Below are 23,387 nucleotides of genomic sequence, written 5' to 3'. Positions count from 1 at the left end.
AATGGCCGATTGCAGAGGACTCTGAATATAATCGACTCTATAACCTTTTGAAATCAACTATGAAATTGATATTCCACAATCAAGACGCAAGAGCAAGGAGAAAAGGGTTCAACCAAGATTCAAGAAGAAGAAGAAGAAGAAGAAAAGGCATTGAAATCCGTTGATCGACATTCCACAATCATAATACATTGGAAGAGTTATTTATATATCTATAATTGGTGTTTGTTTTGGAGTTAATGTTGTTTGGTTTTAGTGATCATGTTATATGTGTTTTAATGAATAATTATAACCTAAATTTAATCTTGTGAATGGATCGGGTAAAAACATTGAAATCTGTTGATCCGGTGGATAAGGGTATGAGTTTAATCATTCAAAACCCTGCGGGTTACAGGTCGGGTTTGGATCATCATTTGAAAATTGCTTAACGGGTTTGGATCAACGCTGATCCGCTCCAAACTCGCTCAATTGCCAGTCCTAACTTTGACGATACTGAAAGTAGTACAATTCACTTGTTAGGTCTACAATAATAATAACATTCAGGTACTGACTTAATTGTCCTTACTAATGGTCATCAATAAAATCTGCTTGTACCTCATTTATATCAGTTTAAGACAACATAAACACTTACTTCATTTGTTAACAAAGATCAATCATAAAATAAGTTCAATAGAACATCTAATAAAGCCCTTCACTTTATACTTTAATCATGCAACTTAGGACATGTCATCCAATCCTTGTGGAAACTCCCATGAACAAATGAGATTTTGTCGTAAAATTTACAAATTTATAGACGTGTTGAGCATGCTAGACGCATAACCAAATGATCCATGCAGCTTAGTAATGACATGGACATGACATGTTGTATTGGGTTAACAAGAAATTTGATTGTTGACCTAATACAATAGTAATATTTTGTCCACCCACGTCAAACGTAATATTGGGAGCTTGATTAATAAGTGTTATAAGTCATTTGTGTGACCACAAAATGTTGAAATCTATAAAGTATGATGAATGTATGTGGATTCAAAATGAAATGTTAGTACAAAAGTCATGGATAATAGTTGAAATTCCTATATGTAGGAAATACATGTGTGCTACAATCATATGAATATGAAAGAAGTGTAAGTAGTTGAAGTCCAAATCATCCATAAAAGTTATGTCTATGAAAACACATGAAATGAGTAAAGTATAATGAAATTAGAAAATATTGACTTTACGAATTAATACATAAAAATGTGGGGGCATTGACACGTTTTGAATAGAAAAAAATATACGCAAAGTGTGTGCAAGTATACGAGTTATGTGATGAGAAACCTTCAAATCCATGTATGGATTTACAGTGTAGTTATGGTGCATGAAATCTATTGTTATAAGGTTAAAGTGGTTAAGATTAAAAGAAAATTGCTTTGGAAGCCATTTTTTTGAGAAAGAAAGGATTACAAATTCATTTGAGGAATGTTGGGAATAATTAACTTTTAGTGACCAAGGTGTGTAATGGCACCAAGATTGGGGGAAGATAAATATAAAATAATGGTGTTTGGAAATCAAGTAAAGACTTCAAAATATAATATTACTATGAATATATGATCAAATGATTATGAAATTTGTAAGTAGTCTAATGGTAGAGACAATATAGATAAGTAAAAGTGATGGTTGTGCCAACGTATATTGGTATATATAGAAAGACTAGTTTATAGTGCAAAACAAACAAAGATTGATATAAAGAAAAGAATAAATACTTTCGAGAGAAAATACAATAGTTACAAGACAAATAAGAACAACAATATATAAATTTATAAGTAAATTACTATGAGTTTGAGGTGAGTGGAACATGTGTCGATTTTTGGGAAGTCAAATCATAATGACTAATGAGGCGACTAACATTCAAAATAATTTTTATGTATATGATTATGCGATAAAGATGAATAACTTGGGAATGTAGTATTTTTCAAGAAAGTTTTAAGAACATACTTGGAAATCGGAATTTAGATATTCATTGTTAGTTAATAAATTTACTCTTATCTTAATAATTCAAGGGGTAAAAATCCTTTTTAAGGATTTAATATTTGTAATATCCTTCAAAACCATTTTAGGGTGTTATAATAAGTTAATATGAAGAATCATGTTTTTGCATGTTGATCAAAAGGGTAGAGTCCTTATGGTGTGTAAAATATGGACAGATAATTGAAATTTGCCAAACATGCTCTAATGACCAACTTTAAATGAAATACCATTATAAATAACTCATACTATATTTGCATGTTTTGTTTATATTTTTTCCACATACTATATTTGCACAAGTTGATGTTATTATGTCTAATATTTGGAAAACAATGAAATGATTGAAAATATCGTTGGACATTAAGTGTAAATAATGACATCATTAAATAACATTGCCCAGATATAAATAAGCTTATAAGCATGGAGAAAAAAACACAAAAGTTTTAGTGTTTGTATTCAACTTGTGCAACATCCTCCATAGCATGAGTATGGTTTGCCCACAACTTATGTTTGGATTGTTCCTAAGCCCACAATATAAGTATGTCTTGCCTTTTCGGCCCATAATTTATGTCTGACTTGCTCCCAGGTTTGTTGACCTCCGCACAAAGCAATATTGCCTCAACCCAACAACATTATGACAACATATGAAATAGAGAAACATATAGCCAACAAACATATAATCATATAGATCTAACAGATCACTACAACATAACATTTTTCTAATATCAGGATACATGACATAGTGGGCCGACATTGGTGCCTTCGACCCACAAGTATAGTAAGGTGAACTCACCTTACAGTATGAAAAATAACCGAACATATCACTGCTCCAACATTGCCTCTACATATCACCTATACAAATAATAGGGACCTAAATCTCAAACTACTATTCAATTACCTAAATGCCCTTAATTCGAACTTGGTAAAGTCAACGGTCAATTGGTTAATATCTCCTAAATAGAATGAGTAGGCTCTGCGTACCACGCCTATATGCCCCATATAAAGGATTGCTTGCATTTTACGGGTGAAACAGGAGGTACGCGCTGCGTACCCACCTGTACATCCTGCATACCTGTGCTGCATCCAATTCCTTTTATTAAGTTTTTAATGTAGAAAGCCAACTCATCGAACTTCAGATTTAGACAAAAAGGGACGTCTCAGTGGATAAAGTCTCTGACTTTATCCATTTGCATGCATACAAAAGGGTATAAATTCAAACCCTAGGTCCAAAAGTCATCCAAGACTCCAAAACTCATGCACGGCTTAATGAGAGTGATTGAGCTCTCATTTTTATGACTCTATAAGCCCAAAACTACAAAAAATAATAATAATAATACACCTCAGTGGCCTGGAGTAGCTCATACTCTACTAGACCGAGACTATAGGACCAAAAATATACACAAACCTTATAACTAACAAGATCTTAGCAAATAAATCATCAAGTTCCAATATTTATACCTTTTTTGGGGTTGCTTGCGGGTGAGATACTTTGGATCTAAGCTACCTTGAACTTCCAAGCCGATTAACCACCTCCTTCATCCTTTACAGGCACACTAACACACATTTTTAAGCTAAAAAACACACACCAAGGAGTTAGGGTTTGCAATGAACGTTTTTGAGAGATGGAGGCTGATGGGAGGAAGGTCTTAAAGGAGTTACGTCCTTTATATAGGGCTTACACCCTAAAAATTTAAGGTTGCGCACGACGGCAGTACGCCCTACGTACTGCTATAGGTCCTCTCGTCCATTAAGATGAGTTACGCCATATGTAACTCCAACTTACGCCCGACGTAAGGGCCAAAATCTCAACATTTAAAGTTTAGGCCAAACATGAAAATACCTGGAAAACGAGTTTAAAATGATAGAATGGACAAACTTTACAGAAAATGAAATTACCAAAGTACGTTGCCTAAACCAGGTTTTGTATAGAAAAATATATTGCTAGTTTTTGTTCACCAACATTACACGGCCTATGTAACTGGAGCCTTGAGAAACATGGTATGTGTAATTGGGACATGGAGAAACACAACCAGTGTGACAATGGATATGAGTTACATGTCATGTGTCACCACATAAATACCCAAAAAATGTTTCGTCCTATCTTTTTTGATACTTGTCTGTTTTTCCTAAAACGTGGAATAACATCCCCACCATGCATCTTGCATTTAGGGTTGCCTTAGTATTGACTTATCTATAACTCAAATGTTCATAATTATGAGAATGACCAAAGTAGAATGATATTTTAGCAAAATAAGATGTTATTTTAGAACAAAAGTGAAATAAATGGATAAACCGATGAAGGAACATTTGAGGGAAGGGTTTATACTTTCTACCCGTTTCACCCAAAAACTTATGGACACTTGTGTAAGTGATTCATCATGTGATGAGTGTGTGTAAACAATTCCAATAAGAGAATTAAGTGCACATGACATGGGTTTCACAACCTTTAAACTTAAAGATATTCGCTTATTACTTTCCTTTCAATTGTAAAAATTTCAAGGGTTAGTTATGTTTCTGAAACCATAATTGTTAGTGATGATTTTATATGTGTAAAATAAAGTTAGATAATGGAAGATCGAACTATGTTATTAAAAAATGGGGCTAAAATGATGCGATTTGAACTTAAATATTGTTTTGAGTAAATGTCTAAGTTTTGTGACAAGTAAATTATGAGATGATTACTATAATTGTTACGATGCAAAAACATAACAAGAAAATTCAAATACAAAGATTGTATCTATATTTTACTTGGTAAATGATTGTTTAACCGGTTGAAATAAAATTTGAGCTTATGACTTTAGAACGATTAATTATTATGAAATTGTTCTAAATGTTAGAATTGGACATGTTTGTAAACTAGTATAATGGCCAAAAGGTGGTACATAACCATATCTCGAAAGAGTTTATAAAAAAGAGGTGTGATGACTCGTAATTTTGCATTGATATGATCATGCATCAGATATATTGCATCTTGAATGAATTATGATTACAATACTAGATTTAATCACATATTTATATAATATATTGTTTCTAAATCCCATGTAAATCATGAGATATTTTTTGTCTCATTTATTATTTTTCAAATACCATGTATTTCATGTACATGTTTAGAGACTTAAAAGAACTTGGTTCTTAGAAAAAAAGGGTACGTTTTGAGAAAGTGGCCGAAAAATAGTCCTTGTATTTGGATGGAACGGAGCTTGGTAGATGTAACAACTACTTTTGAGCTCACTTTTCCAACTATGTTTGGTGTTTGATGTGAAGTTGTAACTTGGTGCAAGTATTTTAAAATATTTTATTTTTTTGTTTGAGATCGAAATGTTGAAATTGAAAGGGTTATTTGTGGTTACAATGAAATAGCCGACTGTTGTAAGACCATCATGTATACTTTCCACACCAAGGATCGTGGAGAACTTCCAAGTCTGCTGCCTTAGGCCACTACGAACCATCGGAGTACTCTCCACTACTGAAAAAGAAGACAAAAAATAAGTTGGGAAGGAAGAAGAAGACCATTGGTCGTTTACAATCATGATGTCTACCATGAAACACCACAAAACAGCTCCTCCACAAACTGTTGGGTTGGTGTGCATAATCGTTGTTTATTGACACATTGTCCATAGACAACTTTGATGTGAGCATACTGGTTGGTCTAATTGGTAAGAGAATCCTTCCACAAAAAATTTCATATTCAAACTTAAACCTAAAAGCCTATTATTGTAGTTCAAAATTGTTAAATTATAGAAAAAGGTTATTAAAATGGAAGGACTTTAATAAAATAAGTTAATTGAATATTAAAAAAAAAAGGCAAAAAAAAGTTTTATATGATTCGCACTTATATATATTGTCACTATTTTCTTTGAAGTTTTCCCGAAAATAAAAAAAAAAAAAAAAAAAAACGGAACAAGTGATCGCTGCCGTCGGTATGTCAAAAACCCTAATTTGCATTTCCTCATCTATATAACACCACTATTGTTACCTTCAAATCATACTTGCCAAACCCTAGATCCCTATTTCAACAATCTCGTTTTCTTTATCTTTTTCATTTGTTTCAATCGGGGATCGTCTGCCCCTTTTGCAAATATTCTATTGCTATAGGGATGGAATGATATCCCCTGATATTCACTTCACCCTCTTCACTTTGTCAGCGATTTCATTAGTCTAACTAGTTTTACAAGTTGTTGATCATTTATGGGTGGGAGATCTTTTTTTTTTTTTTTTTTTTTTAATCCAAATTAGTGTTATTTGCAGTTTTGATTTGTTTATAGTTAAAATTGATTGTGGAACTGATGATGATGATCCAAAGGCTTGTTTCTCAGAGACATTCGCAGTGGCCGCCTAAGAACTTTCGCCTTCGCCAGGCTTGAGAGTTAATGCTGTTTTTTCCTTCCTTGGATGTCTGAAGTTTTAATTTATTATAAATTATTTATTGTGGGTTTCTCAGTGATGATTTCATAGATGACGAGTCTGATATATCCATTCCATTCATCATGAAGACCAATCGAGGCATTTGTCTGAGAGATACCCTTCAATATCGCTCAAAAACTATTTTAACTTTTCGTGTGATTTTCACAGTTCTATTTAGTTTAATACATTTATCTGAGCTCTTAAATTTCCTAAAAATATCAAGATTGAGAGGGTCAAGCTTTAAAACCCCAGGGGTTTTTAAAATAAATTCAAAAATAAATTCAAACAAATTGATGAATAAATAGATATTTATATTAATAAAAAAACTATGGAGAAATAATTATATTTTGATTATATTTGTGGTTTAATCATTTTTTTAGTTTTATCGATCAAATATTTTGTTTATTTTTCATATGTTACCTTTTTAGTTTTATCAATAAAATATTTTGATCATTTTTCATATGTAAACTAGTGTTGGTTTAAAATGACAATGAAAATTGAAAGAAAATATCAATTTTGAATTCTGGATTTTGAAGGAAACGTAATAAAATTTGAAAATATAGAAACACATTAATGACATATTATGTATTTTTTTATATAGTCAATTAAGAAATTTAAAAATTATCATGTGAAAAATAATTTTTAAGATTTAATCATAAACAGCATGATAATGTGGTAAATGGCAAAAAAATAAAATATTTATTATAGTGATGATGAACATTTTGATGTAAAAGCTTGAATGTTTATTTGAAACTAGATGAGAGACTTATGTATTATATGAGTTTATTTAAAAAATATTGAATATGAAATTTTAATAATTTGAAAAGTTTGAATTTATAAGAAAAATGAGAAAAAATTTAAATTATTAAAGTTAATCAGACTTTACTACATTGAATACATTATATATATATAAATCATTTTTAATAAATACTTTATATATATATATTATCTTATATATTAAATGTGGAATTTTAATTTAATAAAATGAAAATTACAATACATATTAAATGTGAAATTTTAATTTAATAAAATGAAAATTACAATAAAATGACAAGTGAAAAATAAAAAAGTCATGTCTCCAAATGAAGGAGAAGATGATATATGACAAAAAAACCCTTCATTTATTAAGGAAGATTTCATAAATCTTATTCCTTGCAACATGTTGAAGTAATATTGTCTTAGGGTGTGTTTGAAACCCGTCTGACTGGGTTGAGTTAGCGAATTGGGTCTGACTGGGTTGAGTTAGCGAATTGGGCTGACTCGGTCAGATATTCTTTGTTTGTTTTGTGGCTTTCTTGGTAAGACAACTGGCTCAAATTGCTTACCCAGTCAGATTAATAGACATTGCTGACTGGAAATAGGACACTTCTACCCCTCCCTTTTTATTCTTCTTTCCTTGTTCCATCGTGACCTAAAAACACAGAGGCCATACCCAAAAAAACGCAGTTGGACATTGTCTCATCTACAGCCGAATATCGCCTCATTGCCGGTCGCCGCCATCTCGCCAGATAGTGCCTCGTCGCCGGTCGCCACCATCTCGCCCCACCCCATCTCTCCAGTCGATCGCATAGAAAATCACCAGGATAGTCCCTATTTGCCCTTCACTTGTGTCCGTATCTACTTATTCACGTTTTACCATCTTTAGAGATTGATCTTGATTGATTATTCACTTCAAAATCACGATTCTCACTGAAACGATTAATTGGTTGTATTTGTGCTCAATCTGATAAGGATTCATTCTTGCTTCCTGTTTGTTCGAGCCCTTACATCTTGATCCTACTTTAATCCCTTAAGAATACCAATCTCAATTTGGTATTGATATCAATATATTTTCAGAAATTTATTACTTTATATCAATTGTGATTAGAATCACTGATTAATGATCGAGGAACTATTTTGATCTGGAACTCGATTTGAAGAAAAATGATTATATGAAATCGATGATAATTTTGACGATTTTGGATATTTATTAACGATGACATATGGATTCCAAAATGGTTGTTGTGATTTATGGATTCAGTGAATTGTCAAGTCAAAATAGAATTTAAAAGTCAAAATTTGGTTCTTGATGCATATAAACTGAAAGTGAAGGAACTTTAGCGAACAAAACCAAAAGATGAAACAGAAACGCAGACAATATCAAAACAAAAAGTCAAAATTGATGCTTATGTCATTGGCAAATGTTCTTAATGAATTATTTAAAGATCAATGTGACATGGAGGGAGAATTCTTCAAACAAGTTTCTTCTCTTTCAAAAAAACTTTATAACTTTGTGATTTTGTGATGATTTAAATTAGTTGAATATTTATGTTTTAGGATATTGGTTTGGAACGAGTGTGAGGTAATATTTTTTTAACAAATACTACTATAACAATAGTATTTTTTATAATTATTCACCAACTTCATATACAACTGTATAGAGTATCAGGGTAAAATGGTCATTTTGCATTAGTCAGCACATTCAGTCAGATTTACAATCAAACATCAATGTTTCTTACCCAGTCAGAATTTATTACCCAGACAGACATATCACAATCAACACTTTCTCAGTCAGCAACTATCAAACGGGACCTTAGTTTTCTATAGACCAAAAGTTTTTGGGGTTGTGACCCCTATTTAAGGTCACTAACCCTTGCGGGCCTTTTTACCATCAACCCCTCCCCCTTCATACCCACCTCTCAAAACCCTAATTCCCTTAGTGATTTTGGAGGCATTTGTGTGATATGTAGGTGCACTTTGTAGAGAATGAAGATTCTGTTGTTGAGGATTGTAGTGCCGCTGCAATTTGGAGCATTGACTAGTTCGGTTATCTTTTGAGCGTGTAGTGAGTTTTTTTTTTTTTTTTTTTTTTTTTTTTTTTTTTTTTTTTTTTTTTTTTTTTACAGTAGTGGATCAAAGATACCAATGTTGGCTCACTAAGTTGTGTTTTATATATATACTAACAATGTTTTTGATGTTATAACAGTGTTATGGGTTGTCAACTCAGCCACAAAAAAAAAAAAAAACAACACGCCCCATACCATATGCTCTTATAAATATGCGAGTATATGATTGATTGTGCATTCTTAATCGTGCAACTTTTTTTTATACACCGCATTCGATTTATGGACTTGACTATCATTGAATTGTTCGTCAAGGTTCACTAATATTTCTATGTTAGTACGTGATATCCCTCTTGACAATGCGACATAAAGTTGGTCATGCAAATACTTAGTTTCAGGAATTATTTTCAATCGGAAAGATGTTATATTTCAAACAAAACAAGTGACTTTTCGATGGATCGTTTCTTTTCAGTGTTTATTTGTCATTCAGAAATCTCTATTTTTATTTGTTGTTTTGAATTTTTATTTAAAAAATAAAATGCTATTGTGGTTAAGCGACTAATCGACGTTTAAACAGAGATCCTTTATAAAAGTAGAAAATGAAAGTATGATGCTATAATAAACAATTTTCTTTGATGAATTTAAGACTGTTACTCCTAGAAATATATATTTTGCTCCCATGAAAAGCATTAAAATTTGAGAACGACAAAATCTTAATAAACATGATGTGAATGAAAGTTTAGATATTTAAAATTGATTCATGTGTATATTGGGAGGTTTTAAAGAGGGTAATTGCATAAACTCGCAAACTTTATTATTGAAGAAACTATCTCAAAACTTTAATCTTATTACAGGATCCTATCTCATTATATACTACACAAAACACAATAGAATATAACTAGGATTCTGTTATAGGAACGTCTACACTTTCCTAATATATGTTTCCTTATGACTCAAGGACTCTAGAACTTGGACAACACTCCAAGTAACTGTGATCTGGACCAAATACGCATATCTCGCCACATTGGACTCAGATATTCACCAACAATCACCCCCTGAATTTCTGAGTCAAGGGTAATTCTTGCACGCCAAGCAACGCTCTCATCTCTGCGAACCTTATTCGAGCTAAGGCCTTTGTAAGTGGATCTGCTCGTTGCTTATCTCCTGAAACATGCTCAACAATCACTTGCTCATTTTCAACACGTTCTCGAATGAAGTGGAATCGAGTGTGAATGTGCTTGCTTCTTCCATGAAAGACAGGATTCTTTGACAATGCTATTGCTGATTTGTTGTCTATGCGAATCAGCACCTTCTGTTTCTTCATTCCTGTCAGCTCAGCCAATAACTCCCTTAACCAAACCGCCTGACACGCAGCTGCAGTAGCTGCCATGAACTCTGCTTCACATGATGACAATGCTACTGTATCTTGCTTTTGGGAGCACCAAGTGATAGGTGAGTCACAAAGGTAGAAGACATGCCCTGTTGTACTTCTGCCATCATCAATATCCACATTGTGACTACTATCACTGTAACCTATCAAGCTCATATTTTTACTTCGTTTGTATACAATCCCAAAAGATGGAGTACCACACAAGTAACGAAGAATTTGCTTAATAGCGCATGCATGAGATTCTCTTGGGCTTTGCATATAACGACTAACTACTCCAACCGAATATGCTAAATCTGGACGCGTGTGTAAGAGATATCGTAAGCAACCTACTATTTTTCGATAATAGGTGGCTTCAACTTCTGGTTCATCTTCAGCTTTTGACAACTTTAGTCCTGGCTCCATCGGACATTGAGTTGCATTACACTCTTGCATGCCTGCCTCTTTCAGAATCTTCATAGCATAACTCTCTTGCTTCACCTTTACACAACCATTTTCTTGCAATACTTCAATACCCAAGTAGCAAGTTAGTTCACCAAGGTCTGACATTTCAAACTGTAATGCCATTAGTCTCTTGAATTGGTTTATAAACTCTAAGCTTGTTCCCGTTACGAACAAATCATCTACATAAACCGCAACTATTATGTACTCTCCATTTGCAACCTTTCTATAAACCGCATTTTCTTGCATGCACCGTTTAAAACCCATATTTTTCAACGTGTTATTAAGCTTCAAATTCCATGCTCTTGGAGATTGTCGGAGACCGTACAACGCTTTTGCCAATTTGTATACTTTTGTTTCTTCACCTTGCTTCACGAAACCTTCCGGTTGGCAAACGTACACTTCTTCCTTTAAATCTCCATATAAAAATGCAATTTTTACATCTAAGTGATGAATCTTCCATCCGTTCCCGGCTGCGAGAGCAATCGATAATCTTATTGTCTCAAGTCGAGCTACTGGCGCGAATACTTCATCAAAATCAATGCCTTGCTCTTGTACATAGCCTTTTGCTACTAGACGCGCTTTATACCTTGTAATCACACCATTTGTATTTCTTTTAATTTTATACAACCATCTTAACCCGATAGGCTTAATATCTTTAGGCGGAGGAACTAATTTCCAAGTATTATTTTTCTCGATGGAGTCAATTTCGGCCTTCATTGCATCGAGCCAATTCTTGTTCACTTTGGCTTCCTTAAAGTTCTTCGGTTCTTCATCGAATGACAACATTAAATGATCCACATCTAGCTCGTAGTCATTTAATCTTCTTGGCAACACTGAAGTTCGAGTGGACCGCCGAAGTGGGACAAAACTTGCATCATTATTTTGATCATCAACAGGTTGTGATGGGCTGCCATCATCACTATAAGTGTCATTGGTTTGAGCGGTTTGTGCCGGATCAGTGAACTGTTCGGTTTCTATTGCAGTTGGGCTCGAACCACCATTATCTTGGGTTGCTTGACCATTACTCCACAAGACCGTAAATGTACCCGGTCCATTTCCATCTTGATTATTGGGTTCATTATTCCATTGCCATGTCTTATTTTCATCACACATTACATGGGCACTAATAATAATTTTATTTTCTCGTGGGTTATATAACCGAAATCCTCCCGAATTGGGTTCCTTTCCAAAATATACCAACGGTCGTGACCTATCATCAAGCTTCTTCAAGTGTTTAGAGACTACTCTTTCATATGCAACACAACCAAATACTTTCAAGTCTTCAAGATTTGGTTTTTCACCATAAAATTTCTCGAATGGTGTAGCACCTATCAATGCTCGAGTAGGTGTACGATTTATGATAAACGTTGCATGTCGTACCGCTTCGCCCCAAAAGTGGTTTGGAATATCTTTTGCTTTCATTAGGCACCGTGTCATCTCGAGTAGCGTCCGATTTCTCCGTTCGACTATACCGTTTTGTTGAGGTGCATAAGGAGCCGTCAACATACGTGAAATCCCTTCTTCATCACAAAAACGATTCAACTTGGTTGATGTGAATTCTCCACCTCTATCCGTATGGAAAGTCTTGATCTCTTTACCGGTTCGTTTTTCAATTGATATCTTGAATCTTTTAATAATCCCGGATGCATCACTTTTGTGCTTCAAAAGAAAAGACCACATATATCTAGAATAATCATCAATAAGAACTAGAATATAAATATTACCCGCTTGGGTGGGGGGATCAACCGGTCCACAAATATCTCCATGCACCATCTCGAGAATATCTGTAGCTTTATAATTAGTTTTCTTTGCAAACGACTGCTTTGTTTGTTTTCCAAACATGCAAGATTCACAAAGTTTGTCTTGATGTTGGATTGCCGGTATCCCTTTAGCTAGCTTGTGCATCAAGTTTATCGCGCCAAAATTAATGTGGCCAAGTCGCGCGTGCCATAACCAAGCTTCATCATTAAACTTGGCTTGTAAGCAATGTGGTTTCCAACTTTTAACTTTATTTTATAGAGTCGGTTTGCACTTCTCGGGACTTTCATAAGTAATCTTCCGCCTCCATCTCTCATGGTTAGGAAATCACCTCGCATCCGAATATCACAACCGGCTATTGTAGATTGCCCGAGGCTAATAACATTGCTACGAAGTGATGGGATATAATAAATATCTTTCATTAATTTTTGCTCACCATTTTTCCCTTCGAACAAAATTGACCCTTTTCCTTTAATGCTAACACACGATCCATCTCCAAATCTCACTCTACCCGTTATGTTTTTATTTAATTCAGAAAAATAAGAGTAGTTTCCGGTCATGTGGTTACTCGCACCATTATCTAAGTACCAAATTCCGTCTTCATCGGCATTTGCTTCAACTTTTGGAGGGATATATTTGTCTTCATTCAAGAACACCGTTTCTTGAATTGTATTCATCATAAAGAACGTTCCTTCTTCATGATTTGTATTTCCTTCGTGTGTCTGATTAAGGTTAGCCTCATGATTTTTTATTCGGTCCGGGCATCTTGAAGCAAAGTGACCATACTTGTCACACCGGTAACATTGAATATTTGAGAGATCTCTTTGCTCGCGTTGTTTTCCTTTTTGCTTTTGATCTTCACGATTTTTAGAGGATTCCGAGTGACCGTGATTTTGGGTATTACCCCGACCACGTCCACTGCCACGTCCACCACCTCGTCCTTTTCCTCGGTTATTTGAACCCCGACCTCTACCTCTTGATGAATCAGTGTTTCTGTTGGATGATTCGGTTTTGGAATAAAGTAATTTATTTTGAGTCTCGATTACTTTGTCTTCACCCTTGATTCTTTCTTCATAAGCTTTTAAGCGACCAACCACGTCTTCAAAGCCAATCGTTTTAAGGTCCAAAACTTGTTCAAGGGCTGCAACTATGTGGACAAACCGCCTAGGGAGGCTCGTAAGAAACTTCTTCGCAAGCTTTTGTTCGGTCATGACCTCTCCTAGTGAAGCGGATTTTGAAGCAATCCCGGATAATTTAGCAGCGAACTCGTCTATCGTACTAGTATCACTCATCTTTAAATTTTCGAATTCCGTGATTAGAGTTTGGAGTCGGGCTTCCTTCACACGATCAGCTCCTAGGTTACGAGTTTTAATCGCTTCCCACATCTCTTTTCCGGTTTTCAAATTACCGATTTGAAGGATTAAATCCTCCGGAATCGATTGAAACAACAATCCTTTCACGATGTTGTTTTTCTTCACATCATCTAGTCCGAGATCAATTACATCCCAAACGCCATGAATCCCGAGTAGCACCTCCATGCGCATCCTCCAAATTGTGTAGTTCGTCGATGTTAAATTCGGACATTGGAACGTGAACGACATATGTTCCTTAGCCGGGGGTTGGGACGATTCTCCTCCCGACATCTCGGTTCAATTTCTGATTACTCCACACAAATAAAAAAAAATTGATTTGTTTTTTTTTTTTTTTCGAAAAATAAATTCTCACGTGAAATGAATTAATGTAATTGCTCCTTTAATTCAAAGTTGGACAAATGAAACCCAAACAGGCCTTATGATGGACGGCCCAAAGTCAAACAAAAACACGTTTCTTTAGGGCAAATTGCAAAATACGATCAATGATCTGGTGCACATTCACGATTTCTTCAAGCAGGACCACACGAGCCAGACACACGTAGACGATTTCACAACAAGAACATAGAGTAGCCGTCGATTACTCTTGCTTTTGTCACGATCGAGTTCAAATTTCGGGTTGACTAGGACGCAGGTATATTATAGAAGAACCACAGGGTTGTGAATGTTCTGCACACGGATTCCTTCTTTGAAATCAGATTGTCTTCTCGTTATCTTGTCTGTCACAGGCTCACGAAAACAACAAAGTTGTTGCACTCGTAACTCTCCACACGAACAGAACTACTGCTTCAAACTCAAGCAGAAGAATTCGTAGATAGTGTTCACCACAGCAGAAATTCTCAACAAAAGTTCCTTCTATCCCTTTGCTCTGATACCAATTAAAGAGGGTAATTGCATAAACTCGCAAACTTTATTATTGAAGAAACTATCTCAAAACTTTAATCTTATTACAGGATCCTATCTCATTATATACTACACAAAACACAATAGAATATAACTAGGATTCTGTTATAGGAACGTCTACACTTTCCTAATATATGTTTCCTTATGACTCAAGGACTCTAGAACTTGGACAACACTCCAAGTAACTGTGATCTGGACCAAATACGCATATCTCGCCACATTGGACTCAGATATTCACCAACAGGTTTGATGCCCGTCCTTTGGAAAATATCTAGTGATATAGTAACACATTCAAACAGTCACATACACATCTAGTGATATAGTCACACATTCAAACAGTCACATACACACAGTCACACACATTTAGCATTCCATTAGATATGAACCGTCAAATCAAACAGTAAGGGATCTTCAAATTCGTGATTTGTGAAGAATAGATATCAAAATACTTTAAGATGTCTTCCGTATAAAAATTACTCCCTCCGTCCCAAATTGATAGTCCACTAATTACTCCCTTCTTCCCAAATTGATAGTCCACTTTTGACTTTTAATGTCTTTTTTCTTCAATTTTGACCTTAAATATTTTTATTTGTGTTATATAATAGTTGATAAAACTTATAACAATGAAAAAGCATTTAAAATACAATCCATTCATATATTTTGCATCAAATATTATCTATCAAACACAAAAATATTTAAGGTCAAAGTTTAAGAAAAAAGACTTCAAAAGTCAAAAGTGGACTATCAATTTGGGACGGAGATAGTATATCAAAACTTACATAAATAATTATGTGTGCAAATATTTCTTAAAATAAACATTGTAACATTCATAATAGCAAAATAGTACAATATATACAAATGAATAAAAGATGGTTGATTGCTTGATTAGCTTCTTGAACTTGTACTTAATCATAAAGCAAGAAACTTCATTGCTTGATTAGTTTTATTATTATTCGGAAATGAATAATATATATCAGTTTCATTGTTATCTTCGAGTATCTACATACAAATAAATTGACTTGACTGGTCTACAAATCGAATCTTCCAATATAAGCAGGGATATAATAGATTTCCAATGAAGTAAATGTTGTCACACAAACTACATAGTTATCAATTGGGCTTAATTCATTTTGGGTGGGTGTATAATTGGTTAAAACCAAAGTATTTAAAGAAAATATTTTCTTTTTTATTGTTTTTTTAGTTGCACTTTTGATCGGTATTTTAGGCTTCAAGGGGATAATATGTCTAACCAGTTTTTGTTAAATATGATAAAATGTTGGTTCGAGTTAATGGGTTTAGAAACTTGATAATAAAAAGAGGCAAATGTATCAGATACACTAAGGCCCTGTTCATTTACCTCTTAATTATAAAATTAAGAGGTTAGGTCTTAAAAATTCAGATTCAGATTGTTTGTTTGTCTCTTATTTTTTACCTTTTAAAGTTCTAAATGCTTCTTAAATATCCAGATATTAAACCAAGTCTGAATTTCATAAAAACACGCATTTTCCTTTTCTACCCTAAACAATCGACGAACACCTTCACTAAACCAGCGTCCCCTCTTCCTCTTTAATCTGTGTGCGAGGTTCTTCCCTTCACCAGGTTCTCCGACGCCGCTACACCCCAACGTTGTTGCCGCCGCCTCAAACGATGCTGCTGCCTCCGTCTCCGATGTTCCAGGTGAGTTTCTTCCTTCTTCCCCCCCCCCCCCCCCAACTCGATAACTTTACTGTTTTTATGAATTGTTTGGTCTGAAAATCGATGATGCCTCCCCTTTAAAATCGAGTATTAGATTTTTCTTTTCTTCTTCATCTGGAAATCGAATTCAACATATTAGGTCTGTTTTGGTCGTTTTTTTTCCAGATTATTTCAGATGTTTTGGCTGTTTTAGTCTGAAAATCGATTGTTTTCTTCCTCTTTGCCCTAAAACTCGATAATAAGAGTTGAATTTGTTCTTTCCTAAATGTTTTGCTTCTAACAGATTTGGATTGGGTTTTAAGTGTTGATGTATGTATAAATTTTGATAAAACTGTTATTAGGATCATCAATTTTCGTCTCTTAAAATGTTCAATGTGGGTGACACTTGAAATCCGATCTGTTTCAAAATCTGATGTTGAATTGTTTGTTGATTTCATCAGATAATGGACGATTTCTTGCTGATATGGATTATGTTATGATGGAATTGTGTGTTGATTTCATCATATGTTTTCTTTATAAAAAATTTTGATGGTCTAATTTCTCCACATCTGATGGTATGATTTCTTTTGATTTGTGCTGATTTTTTTGTTGATAAAAAGTGAAAAATAGTATGGTTATTTCTTAAGTGTGCAGGAAGTAAATTTGGTTTCAAGACATATAGGATTGGTGGTGGTGTTTTTTTTTTTTTTTTCCAATGTCACTAATTGCAACATGGATTGAAAGAAGTATTTTTATTTGGATATTATATGATGTTTATGTTTTCATGGATTAAAAGAAGTGAATTTGGAATAATTTATGTTTAATTTGGTTTTATTGTATGATTTTTATGTTTCACTAGATTGAAAAAAGTGAATTGAATTTATGTTTAATTTTGTTATTGTACGATAACTTGTAATTTTTATCAATTATGCATTTATAATTTAGCACAATATAGAACCACTAAAAGGGTAAAATGGTCAATTTTATCATTCAGATTACAAGTAAGAGGTTCCAACCAAACAACATGTTAAAAGTTTAAATCTTAAAAGTTCAGACCCTCTTAGAAATTCAAACCTCTTAAAAATTAAGATCTTAATAATTCAGATCCTACCAAACATCCCCTAAGACACACTAACTGGAAAATTGAAAATATATTAGAAATAAACACAACATCTCATCTTAGAAAATTAAATTCAATTAAAGATCTTCAAATTTAATATCATATATCTAAAACATCCAAAGGGTTTACCTAAATTAAGCCTCTTATAACTTGACACCACTGTTGTTGATGAAAGGCTCGATTTTGCAAGTTTAGAATAAGACAAAGGGATCAAATCTGCGTGTTCAGAATCATACAAAGGGTATGATACTAATTTCATATAATTTTTTAATAAAATCAATTGCATTTTAGATATAAATATCATTTTTATATAAAATGTCAAAAGGGTCAGATCACTCTTACCATGAAATAGAAAAAAGAGTAAATTACACGAATGGTCCCTATGGTTTGGGGTAATTTACGCGTTTGGTCCCTAATTTGTTTTTTTAACTCGGAAGGTCCTTACTATTTGTTTTTGTTACGCGCTTGGTCCCTACTATTTGTTTCGTTACACGTTTGGTCCTTGTTTTACCTAAAAAGACTATTATTTGAATAGAGAAAAATATTGGGGTAGGTAAGGTAAGGTGAGAGGTGTTAGATTGAGGGTGTGTTTATTTAAATAAATTAAAAAATTAAGGACAAAATAGTCTTTTTAGGTAATACAGAGACCAAGTACATAACAAAAACAAACAATAGGGATCTTCTAAGTTAAAAAATAAGTTAAGGACCAAACGCGCAAATCACCGTAAACCATAGGGACCATTTGTGTAATTTACTCTAGAAAAAATTATCTTCAAGCTGTGGTGTCCAAACCATCTTCATTTAATCTCATAACCTGATGACACATGTATATTATTTTGGTTAACAAGTCTAAATCTCCAAATGAAATGATCAAATTACATAAAAAATCCTACAAATTAACAAAAAACCAGGAAATCTGTTATTGAAAATACAAGAATGTATGTAATTATTTGGTGGGGGTTGTTCAAGGACCCATCTTCCTCTTTTCTTTCATGTGCTTTATATGCACAATAAGAGCAAACCAATATTAGTATGATGATGCTATAATACAAAGTATGATATCATCATGCAAAGTAGGATGAAATTCACAACATAGACAACCATATACATACATATAGCCATAACCACGACAAATACAGAAACACATACACAATTACACATACAACCATGACCATGACCATAACCACACACATACACACATATAATATGAAATAGGAATGTTTAAAAGTATGATGGAATATTTTTTAAGTGTTATAAGCGAAAAAGTGATCTTAACTTCTTAACGGTGGATGGTGGTGTTTACCATAATAGACTTTGGGATAGTAGTGTTTAGCGGGAATGGATTTTGGGTTTATTTGGGTCAATTATACAGAAATAAACATGGACCATGTTTTGGATGGATAACAGATGGTGGGAGGGAGAAACAACTGATGGTGATGGTTGTGGTGCGATGGTAGTTGAGATCAACAAAATTGTATATACAAAAAATATGATAAAAATTGAGATCCCACATACCTAAACAGTGAACAATATACCTTTTGTTGAGGTTGCTGATGGGACTGTTAAATGGTAGACCAAATCGATACCAGAGGAGCCACCAGCCAACCATCATCTCCATGTTTACTCTCCCCAGTTTTTTGTCTCTTCTCCAATGAATACAACTAACCATAATAAAATAGCATAAGATACATGATGTCATGAGAAAGACTGGGCCTAATCTTTCACACCAGTTACATGATGTCTCATCAAGTTCACTTGTCATTAACATTTAATTAAACATCTTTTTTCAAACTAATTTTAAACAAACTTACATTGATATCCTCGACTATACTACTTGTATGTGTGTGTGTGTGATAAGAAGCTACCCAACTCACCCTTTCATCCCACCTCGCACAAAAGACAAATAAACCAATATCACGAATTCATTTAGCATTTAATGAGAATAAGTTTTAAGCATTTCTAATTTTTAGTGTTTTGATTATAATACCTGTAACCCTGGCCATGGTTTTATTCTAAAACCAATCAAATGTAGCAAACACACATAAAGCATATACACATAAGAGAGCCATAACCAAATATTAGATTAGTAGCATGTGTGAAGGTGATATTTTTTCCATTTGCACAAAAATACTGAAAATAAAGGAACACACTTTGATAATTTGACCATCCATTTATGTTATGAACAAATATGAGATAACAAAAAACAAAAACCGAGTTTTTTGAGCAAATCATGGATGATGGAGCATAACATTTTGATGTTTTTAGCATGATCTTTTGCTGTTTTTTATACCTAAACAAAAAAAATTATAGTTGATAAGAAGATGACAACAAATCAGTAGAAAATAATAAGAGAAGATAATGAATGGAACTTACTGTTTTTATTGGAATCATAACAAAACTTACAGAACGTATATAAATTCATTAATCAGATAAAAAAATATTGAGTTTCTTCTAAAACTCCCCAAATCACATAAAAACCTAGTAGTCCAAACCTAATGGAATCAAAAAGGAAAAACGAACATGTGAGAATGAGACATGAATAAGAAGCAACAACAGCGAGTGGTTTACCCCTGAGGTTTCCTTTACTAATTTTCTTACCTTTTATTACCGGTATGAATTGTTTCATCAGAAGCTCACGTATTACAAACACCATAATATCCATTATGTATCTAAACAAACCTAGTCTAGAGTTTTAAAATTAATCTTTGATTGGTCATAATTATCAATCAACGGTGAAGTAGATGCATACCGAGAGAAATTAATCAAAAATAGAAACATACATGATTAAAGTGACGCCCTAAATATTCCAGTAACATAAACAAAAATTTGAGTTGGACAATAAGATTAGATGTGAGGAGAAAGAGTCAAGATTCTTGTTATACCTACCTAGGTCTAGTGGTCGGAAAACATAAAAGGTTGTTGAATAGTGGTGTGATAATGGTGCGCAGGTGCAATGGTGCGATGGTGGTGCGCATGTGCATCGGTGCTCCGATGGTGGTGATGAGTGGTCTGATGATGGCGATGATTTGCGATGGGGAAAACCTATATGGAGGACAGAGAAAAGGAAAAGTTAGGTGTTTCTCAATGGTTAAAAGGTCGAAAATAGCTCGAGGAACAGTAACTGAAGCCAGAAAACGATTGTTACAAAGGGGATTGCATGAGTGAAGATGCTATATACAGTGTATCTCGTGTTTGACTGGTTCTGTTGTCGTGCCAGGTCAAAAGCCAAGATATTTGCCAAAAATTGCATTCGGTTGGGTAAATTAAAACGATGAATTCTTATCTTGATTTTTTCAATGGTTTGACCAAAATAAGTATCATGGTTATTTAATGCATAAAAAAGTTATTGTACATGTTGCATTACCGTTTGTATGACTTAAAATTCAGCATTTGACTAAAAATGTTTTATAAGGTAATTAAGATATGGGAAAAGTGAATATACCCTTAAGGTTATATAAACTTAGGTACCCAAAAACACCATAATACGTCGTTTAGTTTCATATATTCATTATAATGTTCTTAAACTTCAACCCCTAACTTGATTTACTTTCAAGATTTTTGAAATTTCACTATTATTTTTCTCTTATATTACATGTTTTTGCCGAACACCTACTAGGCTATATATTATAGTTGAAAGTGAAAATTATGTAAGAGGAAGACAAATGTGTAATTTATAAAAATAATGGAAGTAAATCAAATTAGAACTTAACTTATAAGAACATTGGACAATTAGAATGTATTATATGATACAAAACGACGTAATATGATGCGTTTGGTTACCTAAACTTATATATCTTTAACGGTATATATATATATATATATATATATATATATATATATATATATATATATATATATGATGTTGATATATTGTAGTGACCTGTTAGATTGATAGATTTGTGTTATTACTAGTAATTGTTAATTATTGTTTATATGTTATATATGTTGCCGTATTAGAGGTTGGGTTGAGGCGGGAGGCTAACAAACCCTGGATGGGTGGGTTGAGGTGGTACAGCTTCGTGCGGTAGACCAACAAACCCGTGATGGGTGGGTTGAGGCTATGAGCCAACAAACCCTGGATAGTTGGGTTGAGGCAATATGCTTACAACCCTTGGATGGTTGGGTTGAGGCAACGGGCTAACAAACCCTGTGTGCATGTAATCTAATTGTTATTGTATTACTATGTCGAGTATTTCAGGGGAACCCTCTAAGTTTTGGCTTATAGTTGCGGATTTCATTGTTTCAGGTGCTTCGGATGATTGGGGGAAGGAAAAGGCTTGATCATACACATCATTTTATGGATTTGTATGAATTGAGCGACGTTTTTATACTATGATTTTATGATTATGACTTGGAAACAATTTTTTTGTATGATGTATTCTTTATGAAAATGGTTTCTGGAAAACAAAAAATTTTATCATGATTTTTGAGATGTTACATGTGTTTTCAGCAGCACGGGCTCGATAATACCTTCCACAACTATCCCATACTCTTTTACGATCCTCCACCTCACCCTGCCATCACTTGCTGAAAAAAAAAACTCCTACTAACGTCATCTAACTACTACGTGAATACAGTTACATGCAACAAAACTTAAGTAATCTTTCGACTAAAAGACTTAACCCTACAACGGTTGGATTCAGACGAGAGTTGAGTAATAGGGCCAAATCAATGATTCTAAAATTATTTAACCTTAAAGTATGTAACTAAACATATTCATTTAATAGTTAACTCACATCATTATGAGTCATACAAAGCACAAAGCAAACAACATTCGAGCAATAAAACTCTATAGGCCACAAAACATCAACATACATCCTTCATAATAGGAATCTCTCAAAATAGGCATTTTATCATGCAACCCGAAACATATCCTCATGCTAACTCCTATCATGCAAAACATTCTATAAATCATAAAATATCAACATATATAAATATTTTGGGAATCACTTACTTGAGCTCGGCCGATTGCACGCATCACACCCCTTTCTTTTTAAATATCTTTTTTATAAAACTTATTTTCTTTCAAAAAGATTTCCAATTATTCAGTTTGAGTTTAAACACATCCAAAAGTGTACCCGAATACCTCAAATCAAGGCTCTGATACCAACTTGTAACATTCCAAAAATACCGATAAAATTTTATTTTTAAAACATCAAATCCATACATTCATTTGTTTCAAAACCAAACATAGTAAATTGTATTTTCTAAATATCAAAGTAAAACAAATATAATCAGTGCGGCAAAGCCATCAAGGGATACTATGCAGTCAAGTCGGACCCTTACCTTTGGAACTAGAAGTACCTAAAAAATGTTAAACCTCAAACCGTAAGCATGAAGCTTAGTGAGTTCCGTAAATACCACATACCATACAATTTCCATGAGCTACCCCCATGGTCTTTTCCCTAAAATGTCATGGGCTACCCCCATAGTATTACATTCAAGTTTCATGGGATACCCCTTATGGTATTTCCTTGAAATGTCATGGGCTACCCATGTGTTCT

The 23,387-nt window shown here is 33.7% G+C and overlaps 1 protein-coding gene, 1 long non-coding RNA gene and 3 other non-coding genes across 5 annotated transcripts; 3 read left to right on the top strand and 2 right to left on the bottom strand.

Annotated features, from left to right (window-relative positions):
• The first annotated feature begins 6,087 nt into the window (after positions 1-6,087).
• On the top strand, positions 6,088-6,204 carry LOC145090985 (small nucleolar RNA snoR99). Its single transcript, XR_013701903.1, has one exon. It is a non-coding gene; the product is annotated as a small nucleolar RNA snoR99 (small nucleolar RNA).
• Positions 6,205-6,282: 78 nt separating this feature from the next.
• LOC145091048 (small nucleolar RNA SNORD14) lies at positions 6,283-6,405 on the top strand. Its single transcript, XR_013701938.1, has one exon. It is a non-coding gene; the product is annotated as a small nucleolar RNA SNORD14 (small nucleolar RNA).
• Positions 6,406-6,436: 31 nt separating this feature from the next.
• Positions 6,437-6,521, top strand: LOC145091002 (small nucleolar RNA SNOR75). The gene has a single exon (XR_013701918.1). It is a non-coding gene; the product is annotated as a small nucleolar RNA SNOR75 (small nucleolar RNA).
• A 6,447-nt stretch (positions 6,522-12,968) lies between these two features.
• On the bottom strand, positions 12,969-14,354 carry LOC145089658 (uncharacterized). The gene has a single exon (XM_079028067.1). It carries the CDS (start codon positions 14,352-14,354, stop codon positions 12,969-12,971), a length of 1,386 nt encoding a protein of 461 aa, XP_078884193.1.
• A 3,391-nt stretch (positions 14,355-17,745) lies between these two features.
• On the bottom strand, positions 17,746-21,032 carry LOC145087026 (uncharacterized). Its single transcript, XR_013700707.1, has 3 exons — positions 19,419-21,032; positions 18,226-18,697; positions 17,746-18,099 (listed from the first exon to the last, which is right to left on the bottom strand). It is a non-coding gene; the product is annotated as an uncharacterized LOC145087026 (long non-coding RNA).
• Positions 21,033-23,387: the final 2,355 nt, after the last annotated feature.

The sequence above is a fragment of the Lactuca serriola genome, chromosome 2 (assembly GCF_051521515.1).
Source record: "Lactuca serriola cultivar US96UC23 chromosome 2, Lser_US96UC23_V15, whole genome shotgun sequence".
NCBI lineage: Eukaryota > Viridiplantae > Streptophyta > Magnoliopsida > Asterales > Asteraceae > Lactuca > Lactuca serriola.
Note: the sequence above shows the minus strand (reverse complement) of the source record. Positions and strands in the feature narration are given on the sequence as shown.